The sequence below is a fragment of the Primulina tabacum genome, chromosome 2, assembly GCF_025594145.1.
Source record: "Primulina tabacum isolate GXHZ01 chromosome 2, ASM2559414v2, whole genome shotgun sequence".
In the NCBI taxonomy this organism is placed as follows: Eukaryota; Viridiplantae; Streptophyta; class Magnoliopsida; order Lamiales; family Gesneriaceae; genus Primulina; species Primulina tabacum.
In genome coordinates this window covers 3,968,331-3,979,088 of record NC_134551.1, presented here as the reverse complement: position 1 = coordinate 3,979,088, position 10,758 = coordinate 3,968,331, and the positions used below count along the sequence as shown (strand labels likewise).

At 35.1% G+C, this 10,758-nt stretch overlaps 1 protein-coding gene and 1 pseudogene across 1 annotated transcript; one reads left to right on the top strand and one right to left on the bottom strand.

The window, feature by feature from the left end:
* Nucleotides 1-818: 818 nt before the first annotated feature.
* Nucleotides 819-2,027, bottom strand: LOC142526329 (protein CANDIDATE G-PROTEIN COUPLED RECEPTOR 7-like; annotated as a pseudogene).
* Nucleotides 2,028-4,290: 2,263 nt separating this feature from the next.
* Nucleotides 4,291-5,514, top strand: LOC142537301 (putative membrane-associated kinase regulator 4). The gene has a single exon (XM_075642844.1). The coding sequence runs from the start codon at nt 4,461-4,463 to the stop codon at nt 5,373-5,375; it is 915 nt and encodes a 304-aa protein (XP_075498959.1). The 5' UTR covers nt 4,291-4,460; the 3' UTR covers nt 5,376-5,514.
* Nucleotides 5,515-10,758: the final 5,244 nt, after the last annotated feature.

Below are 10,758 nucleotides of genomic sequence, written 5' to 3'. Positions count from 1 at the left end.
AAGTGTTCGGGCTCGAATTATATTTAAATTATTTTATAAATTATTTATTTTATATTCGTTTCCCTAAAAAAATATATTATCAACTACTTTATTTTAAATAAATAATAATTAAATGTATACCTATACATTACCAAAAACTCAAACCTCAAGAACATCAAATTTGTCTTACATATTCAATCGATATCAGAATTAACATCAAACTAGGTTACTGAATTTTCCAAAAGTGGAGATCAGAGATAAATGCCATCTCCCAATTCGTGATGTATTAACTAAACCAACAACCACCAGATTTCTTCAAGAATTTTCGGTTCTTTGTAGGGGTGAAGAAGCCTTATAAAACTGTTTGCGAAATAATTGGTGGGCTTTGGCATATTAAAAAAATCTTCACAACACTTAGCATGCATGTTATTGTCAAATCCTCGACCATAAAATCTGACTTTTTTTTATCCAATGTAACACACTACACTTGTATGAATGTTTCGTGCCTAGAATTGATTGAGACACCGTTTATGCACTCAGGTCTGGCTTATACAAATTAATCGTGAATTAGAGAGGTGTGAACTCGTGATAAAAAAATTGAAAAAGTCTGACTTACCGTATCCGTTTCCGATGGTTAGATGACAACTAGATAGATAACACACAAGATTTCTGCAGAAAAAGAGACAAACAGTGTTCCGAGCCATTTTTGGAAATGTCGGCACAATCTTGATATCTACCAAATATATCCTAATTCATTTAACAAAGAAATTATCTAGAAGTTATCACATGAAAGACCATGCAGATAAAAGAATTAAAGCAAAGATGTGGACCACCAAACGGACCGATAAAACATTTCCATAAAATGGCTCGGGACACTGTAAGAAAAAAGTAAATTTTTTTCTTGGAGAATTTAAGTGAGAGAGAAACAGGTACACAGCTTAACTTCAAGAAAAATACGTGTATATATTGACTAAATAGAGTCAAAATTTTCAAATGTGAGCCTGGTGTAAAAAGAAAAAAAAGAGTAACATTTGAATCCCAGACTCAAAGCTCGAATTCTTCATCCCGGAGAGCCAACTCCGCTGCTTCTTCATCCTCGTCATCAAGTACAAACTACTCATTCTTCTCCGCTGGCCTAAACATGTAGAAGATCACAGCATAAAATGCAAGACTGGCGATTTCCTCAGCTGCATGAGCCACCCACTGGTACTTGTAAGCGGCAATTGTCCGTAGTGCAAACACCACAATCCTCGTGAAGTAAAGGTACCCGATAACTACAATGTAGAACTGCCTAAAAAGAGTCAATTTTGCTAGATTCCTTGCAGCCTTCCCATCGGTCTTAGACGTCTCCCTCAATGACCTAATCGACCATACAATCGGAAAAATAATTGCACAACAACAGATGATATCCACCAACAGAAAAACCTGATTCCAAGTAACCGAATCCTTAATGAAAGGGCCTGTCTCCCCGATGACAACGGAAGCCACATTTGCCAAAACTTGCAATGGGATCACAATCATCAACACCTTCTTCTCCCTATCCTGTAAGAAAGGCTACAAGAACGACCAGCCAGTACCAATCAAAATTATCACTGTAAACAACAAAACGACCCTAATAAACTGAAAAATGTAAAACAACACATCCCACCCATGCGGCGTTCCAGTAACTTTCACATAATGCTTATCCTCCGCCGCAGCCAACAAATTCAACGCCTTCATAATTACTAATAACCCCATCAAGGCGTGAATCTGATGGACAACCTTCCTATTTTTCAACGATACAAAAATCCAGAACCCAAAAAACGCAAAATAAACAACGGAGAAACAAAAGTACAACGAGGGCAACTGAGTTAGCCCGGCCGATAAATAATCCTTCACGTGGCCGTCGAAATTATAAAGCTCCGTGCGCACCTCCATCGACACCGTAGCTTCAGGAGCACAGTTTGCGAAGAAGAGCGAGTACTCACTCGGGGAAGTGATCGGATAAGAGCGCTCGAACTAGGAACGCGGCGTCGGAGACAGATCTCGAAATATCATTTTCAGCTCTACTTTCAATTCACTGAAATTGGTAAAAGATCATCATTAATTTTGGAAAATTTGTTAGTTCGATGTATTATCATATATAAATTCATAAAATTTTTAGATTGAGACCAGGAGTAGTTTAATGACACAGATTCAAAATAAGGCACCGTTGTCGGATCACACCGGTTGGATAATAATTGAGTCTGTATTTCTCTCGTAATAAGCACAGCATTTAGCGGGCTGAGTCATTCATCATTTTCCTGGAGTGTTGTGTTTAAGTTTATGAGCATCCTTACAAAACACACTTACTGTAATTAATGGGTTATGAACTAACAGATATCATTGACCGCTGACATTGAATTATTATATATATGCAAAACTTGATCATTATGATATGTAAACATTTATGTTACAATATCTATACCATTAATTTTCACAATTACATTCTGTTTATTATTAGATGCTATTTTGATTCTGCACATTCTTTACACAATTTATTTATGTCGATTATGTTTCCACTTTTGTCCTGCGCATTTTGTTGTTAATATTTTTGTCGATTTCTGGAATTTTAGGGAGCTCGGAATTTGATCCTAAGTTATAAACCTTGGTACTTCTTTTTCACAGAATCACATATATGCTTGGAGGTGTCCTTGCACAGAATCGTTTCCAGGATTGAACGGTCAATAGCTTGGAAAAGATAATTCTTTGCCCTGAGATCCTTCAAGTGCAGCCCTTCAATTTCTGCCCTTTGTGCTTGTGTCAATATGGTGTCTGTTCGTGGTTCTGTTATTACGTCGGAATAAACTTACCAATACTCCTTTGACCTTAGAAAATTCTCCATCAGCATGCTCCAATGGTCATAGTAACCATGAAAGCGAGGAATCGAAGGTTGGACAAAGTTTTCTGAGGCCATTTAGTATTCTGCTACTCACAATAATGTAAGATGAAAGTTTTCTCTCAACCTTACCTTTTGGCTTCTGTACACACCTTTTTTCTTTGTTCACCATAGTCACTCAACTTTTTAAAAAGACTCTGATACCAATGATGTAAAATTATCGAAGAACACACAAAGGAGGACAAAAATAAGATATTGGAAGAGAGTCTTTTTATTGTCATCTCATTTATTCATTGAGTTAACTTGCTTAAATAGACAAATATTACTACGTGCATCACCAAAAAATTAGTAACAAATTATCACTAACTAAAAATATGTGAACGTGCAAACTTACTCTTATAAACAAGAGCTAAGCTACTCTATTATTATTAAAATTAAACAGAACAGCTAAATGCACGAAACTGCTCGTAGAACAAGTCCAAGGAAGACCGACTATTATCGACCAAATCATCCAACAAGACAGGTGAATTGTTAGACGACCATGATGATCCACATATAATGGTTAAAGGTCCCAACTCCATTGACAAAAAGCACCGCGAGACAACATCAAGATACGATGAAATTCGTTAGGGCATATTTTGTCTATGCGATTTGTAAATTTGGAAATTCATTATAATCATGAAACATTATACAATAAATATCATTATCTTCGTTTCTATAACTAATGTTATATTAATGTATTATGTGTATTTCAAATATGAATATAATGTATCTCTTGTGAGACTGGTGTCACGAATCTGTATTTGTGATACGTGTCAACTCTACCGATATTCACAATAAAAAGTAATATTTTTTCATGGATGACCCAAATAAGAGATATGTCTCACAAAATACGACCCCTAAAACCGTTTCACCCAAATTTTTTTTTGTCATATGAATATATCTATAACTAACAGTAGTCCATGCACGTAGCTGTCGCATGTGATTGAGTGCGTTGCTAGAAAAAGTGTCTTCTGGATGTGCTCTGCAATACCCCAATTGCCCCTCCTAGAATTATATAGAAAACAGGAATTATATGTCAGCACTTCTGAAAATAATAAGAAGCCAATGTGTAAGGGCCACGTCAAAAAAAGGGGTTTTGGGGAATTCACTTTTTCAAGTTTGTCACGTGTCATGTGATCAATCGATGCGGAATAAACCAAAAGGTTGTATAAACAATGCGAAAGTGTATTGTATATATATATATATAGATTTAGATATATGCATATACTGATATGTAAAACATTTACATATTTCCCTAAGATTTTAGTTTTTGTTGGTTCGAATGATAATGTGTTCAGTTTATTTTAAATAATGTCTTGAATTTGAAATCTTGCCAATGAAAAGATAAATATTGAAAAAACTTCTTGCACAATGAATGTTATTTAGCCCAAATATGATATACTTCCACTGTTGATTAGTTACATTTATAAATATTTTCGTTAATAAATAAAGGCTAAAGAAATGTAGCTAATTTTTCCCCTTATTTAAAAAAACTCTCTCGTCTCCCCTCATCTAATATTCTCAATGCTTCATTTTCTCACACAAACACACACAAGCACGGGTCTGCCATTTCTCTTCCATTATGGCTATAAATCTTGCATTATATGAATCTGAAGAGGAAGATTACATAGAGATGGAAATGACATCTTTACCTTCGAACTCGCTCCATGTCACCGCAAATTCTTCCCCACAAAGCCAAGAATTTGAGTTCCAAATGCCTTCAACTTCCAATAGCACACAGCCCACCATTTCCACAGCTGATGAGCTCTTCTACAATGGAAAAATCCTCCCGCTCCACCTCACTCTTCGCCGGAAAATGGTCCAAGACATCCTCCTCCACCACGACGCGGCCGCCGCCCCAGTTGAAGTTGCCAAGCAACCCTTACTAGAAGATGGTGATAACTTCACACTGCCATTGGATTCTTGCAGAGAGAGCTGCGAAATGGATCTTGATGACTGTTTATTCGAATGGCCTGTTGAATTCACCGGTTTCATCAATAATCACCCAACGAAAAGGTCTTGGTCCAAGAAACTTAAGCTGATCAAGAATTCCATTCTTGTGCAGAAGCTGAAATTTTTTTTCAATAAATCTGCTGGCGCAGTCACAGATGAGTCCTCCTGTGCCAAAGCAAATCCCAATTCAGAACCCCGATACTTGCCCAAAACCGAGGAATGTTCGAATAAGTTAACCACTATTGCCAAGAAAAAACCGTTTGGATTCATTGGAAAGGAAACAAATCAAACTGCAGATGCTGTAACAAAGATTAATACTGATAAAGGGGTCGAGGAAAATGTGTGCAGGAAGTCAGTTTCTGATGCCAAGAATCAAAATTCTCCAGTCGAGTTCCTATCCTCGTCGAGTTCTTCTTCTTCGGTGCTTAAAAGGAGCAGCAGCGCCACTGAGATTGAGGGTTCAATAGAGGCAGCCATTTATCATTGCAAGAATTCTCAGCAGATTTTAGACAAGTTTCTTGATTGTTACCGTATAGATTTGTAGTAGTAAGTACTTGTTAATTTAAGGCTTGTTTTTTCTTTTAAAAAATAAGATTTGTGGCAGTCTCTTGCTGATGAAATAATCGTATGTCCAAATTAAATGTCAGAGATTCTTGTCTCCTCCAAAATTATGGCACTATACATGGAATATCAACTTGCTTGATACTTCGCTGTGCTACACCAATCACTTGCCAAAGCACGACGAGCAAATATATATATGATATATAAATAATTGAAAAAAAAAACATATTTTTATTTGTTTATCACTTAACGCTAACATGAGAGTTGACATGTACTACTCAAACAACTAGTGATATTGTCTGTTTTGGCTCATAAATTTCACTTTAAAGTATATATGCTACTAAAGGTTGATACATGTCCACTTAAAATATTTTATAAAGTATAGTTTGGTACGCTGGATACGAGAAAGATTGATAAATAATTCTCGAGCAAGTACTATCAGCGCATGAACATATAAGAAATATGAACTCAAGCAACAACTATAAAATTATAAAATTTATTATGATAAGATTAATTTTGTCATTACAATCTAATATATAAATTTAATCACTCTTATTAAAATCATACCAAACATTAAATATAATATCATACATCTTATTTATCATTAATTTATCCTTATATTATACATCACATGTTTATCATATCATGTGTACCAAACTATGTCTAAGAGGTTAAATTTTCACAACGAAACAGTAGTCTTAACATATAGTTGTATTCTCGCAATATCTACATGTTTATCATATCATGTGTACAAGGACTTTTCATCTTTTTTAGGCAGTTAGTTATAAATTTTCCTTTCTGAACTCCTGATTTTTTATTTGATATTTTGTGCTCGATTGTTTATCCATGCAATAAGAACCAAACTGGGCAAGCAAATGTTCCAAGAATTTCCATAAAAAAAATATCATCAAACCATTGTTAATATTGTGAAACATGCATAAGCCTAACATTCAACTAATTTTTCTCGCTCATTTATGTAAACATGTACACGTGTTTGGCCTCAAATTAAGACAAAGAACAAAAATCTCACATGCTTTTAATGTGACATGTTGAAGCCATTGACAATTTAACTTCTTACACCAAACCAATAATTTAAATCTCAAATTTGTTCATCACAGGGCATTTTAATCTACTCCCCAAGTATATCTATGCATAATATTTTTGTTTTTTTTTTAAAAAAAAAATCTATCCGGGATAATGATCGCGCAAGCGGTTTTTCCTCTGCTTCTCCGCCCATTGCCCCTTCCGGTGGATGACCGTCCCCATGGCATAAAAGGGTAAGCAAAAGAGGAGAAAAGCGCGCATGTGAAACCGGACCCCCTTCACATGAAAAGAGACATGAACGCAGAAGTACTCGCAATGTACAGACAAGTCATATCGTGGATGCATCTAATTTTGATCGCTGAAAATGGACCAAGCATTGTTTCCTATTATCCTGATTTATGGCATTAACCAAGAAGCATAATTGAGTACTTTTGAACACGGATTGGCAATTATTAATTTTCCCACTTTACAATTATATTTTCAAGAAAGGCTACATCTAAACATAATTTAGAGTTTAAAAAAACGGATTAATTATTAGATAATGAAGCTTGTTGATTGCAATGTGCTCCACTAATTTTTCTTTAAATTTACTCCTGAATTTTGGAGTCGGAAATTAATCTTGACTTTCAATTTTGTTGGTATCAAAAAAAAAATCTCAAAACTTAGCATAAAAGAAAATACTAATGACAAAAAAATTGTATAATTTCAGTACTATTATTAAATAGATTTAATATCTGTTGGACCTAAAAGAATTGATTACAAGATACTTGAATACTTGCACACCTAAGAGATAGTCTTATTGTTCCAGTTTGCATGTTCAACAATATTTGTCATTTTCCATTAAATATGTATCAAAACCAACAGTTAATTAATACCTTAATTATAACCATTTTAAAATTTCTCTAACAATATATTATAAATAAAAAAATCTCAAACAAATTAATAGTACCATGACCCACCCACACTTGGTAAAATTATTCGACAATTATTTTGTATCCGTAATCGCCCTGCAAAATATTAACCAAAGTTCTAAAAAAAATTTGCTGAGACTTATGGCCTGCGAGCGACAATATGCGTGGTACCCGGACGCTAATCATGTTCTTAATCATCATTGGGACAATTTAATCGATTATAATAAACATGGTCTAATTTTTTTTTAATACAGTATTAAATGCAGAACATAATGGAATACATTCTAATATACATGTCAGTTTTAAAGTACAAGTCTTGTACTATATACAATCATTCAAACTAAGGTTTAACAACTAAATATCAAGTGTCCAAACCCTATCTCTAATCAAGGTCCGTAGTCTCCACTCTAATCACGATCTCTCTTCATCTCCTCGACCCCGATCATGTCCCACCTGTTGCCATGCACACATACAAACACGACAACAGCCGGATAACTCCGGTGAAAATATAATCCCAGTATAAGCAATGTATACATGCGATGCATAAAATCATATACAAAAGCATAAACCATGTATTAAGAACATGAATCATAAATTTATGACACATTAGTGAATACAGATAAAACTCTCTAACTCGTCATCTCCGACTCGACTCATCTCTAACTAGGGATCCCGGTTCCTGGACATTAACACATATATCGAATCTCAGCGATAGGAGTCGATCCGCCCCTAAGCAATATCGATATAAGTCAATAATCCAGTGTCTTGGCATATCCGTCACAGACTTGGCATATCCGCCAAAGCTATCCTATGACAATGTGCAATGGGCCAATGACCACTATATCACTGTCTGGCCCTTCTATCAATGACTCTCGCTCAATAGCTATCGGCTATTCTCTACTTTCTATAAATCAATAGATTAATCATATCAATGTCAAACAATTGCAATAAAATAAAGTATGTGGTTTTAGGGAAACTAGAGTCCAATCTGACTCAAGTTAATATCCCGTTTAACATCGATTTATACCTTTCGTTCGTAGTCTCGGTCTGAAGAATTGGAAATTCTGAATTCAAGACTGTCTCTGTCAATCTGAAATGACATATCGAGAATAGTAATATCAACATTACATTCCCAATTCAATACTAAATCCGATCAATCTGAATCTAATTCAAAATTAACAGCATAACAGCACAATCCCGATATCCTCGTCAACACAATATCAACAGATATCCATTACAAATCATAACCAATATCCGATACAATCCAGAATCAGTCAATAATCCAAATCTGTTCAATTTCCAATTAATATAATCATAAAATCATAACAATTTCATAATCAATCTGTTCTTCGATCTGACTTCGATTCTACGATGTCTAGCATATCCAGAACACCATATAATGATCAAATAATAATTCCTCCAATATCATAATTTCAAATGATAACAGAACTCAATAAAACTTACGTCCTGTTGTAGCTGTTGACAAGAGGAGCACGATACTGTGTCCGGATTCAAATTTTGACGGTTAGATCTTGTAAAATCAGAATTCTAGTCTTCGAAGGAAATTTTGAAAATCTCCTATGGCTACCTCGGTTTTCTCCTCTGGAAATGCTGAATGGATTGAAGGATTTTAACATATATAAGCATGGCAAGACATGTGTCCCACTCAATCCAATATTGCACTTTAACCCCTGAATTCTTCACTATTTGCAATTTGGTCCTCACAACTCTTTTTCTTCAATTTCAATCCTATTTAATTACAAAAAACGTGGAATCTAATTCATTATTCCAAAATTCGTAAATTAAATAATCTCGGATTAAAATGCTAAAATCTCGGGCCTTACAATTCTCCTACTCTGAGACATGATTTCGTCCTCGAAATCGTAGGTAGTCAAATCATATCAGATAAGAAGATAATAGAAGCTAAAATAAAAGACTCACATCAGTTAAATAACTCTGGGAATTCCTGTCTCATATCTGATTCAGTCTCCTAAGTAGCTTCCTCAATGCCATGACGAGTCCGCTGGACTTTCACAAGGGGAATTGTGGGGCCCTTAGCTCCTAATCGTTATTACAATGCACTTTGATTAGGGTTAACTAATTACAGCGGAAAACGAGTTTAAAATTTCTTTACAATGAGCCCAAAATATTTTTTGTATAATTTAAATACTAAAAATAGTATTTAATCTCACATCATAAACATGCCCACACGTAATCAAAACCAATCATATACAAACAACTCATATCCTCGGGACATGCCCCGGTATAAAAATACATATACATATATACTGGGAACAAAATATAAACCTCAACTCAAACTGTGATCCCCTCCAGAAGTACCCTCTCCGGTCTCCTGATATCCTGGAGTACCTGCCATTGTCCACACACAAAGACAACAACAGCCCCCCTTGGGGGTGAGCAAAGCTCCGTATGGAACAACCATCATATATACCACAGATATCTAAACAATGATATATGGTATGCAATGCATGTATGTCGTGGAGGTATCAAGTCAAATGTCCATCCACTGAGCACATGTCAGAATCAAACGAATCGCTATCAAATCAATGCTCGAGCTGGCACACCGGCCTCAATAAGGGATACTCGTATGATAGCGTCGACAAAGCATCATCAAATCCCAAATCTCATATCAATCGTCGGGGCCACGAATGTCTATGTTTTAAGGGTCATGTAATACCAAACATAGCATTGTGTTCACAAACCCCAGAATCCAATCAAATCATATCAGGGTATCCAAGGATCATAGCTCAACGTGCATGTCATGTATCGATGTATGCATCAATCGATGTGTGTTAACAAAACATTTATTTTATACATCGATATCCAAATCTCAATGTCATGTATGCCACATAAACTCAACAAATAAGGCATATAGACACATATTCTAAATTCAATCAGTCAAATCAATCCAATATATATCATATAATACAGATACCTGTCGTATGTTACCCGGTCGCAACATATCTCAATTATTCGTTCCAGTCGATGTAGCTTGAAGATATCAGTATAATAATTTATCTACATAATAACATACTCATTTCAATCAATAACATAATCCAAAATCATTAATATGTGTTTCAAATATCATTTGAAACTTCAAAAATTCATATCAAATCCAAATCAGATCATAATTCAATTCCGACTTCGAATATGAGTTTCTTGTCGGTTATTCTACTACATATAGGAATTTCAACTTCAAATACATGCTATTCCAGCACTTTGATATTTAGAGCTGCTGGAACCAGAAGAAATTTACCTCAATCAGAAGCCCTCGACGCGAAGATTCTGAATATATAATTTGTTTCGCGTTTAGACAGCGTTTCGAAGTCGATTCAGACGAAAGAAAATCAAAATCTCTCGTGTCTCTCGAAGTTACTGAAAATAAATGAC

What these genes read in the sequence shown, in the direction of transcription:
- LOC142537301 (XM_075642844.1), top strand. Translation starts at nt 4,461, where the DNA reads ATGGCTATAAATCTTGCATTATATGAATCTGAAGAGGAAGATTACATA.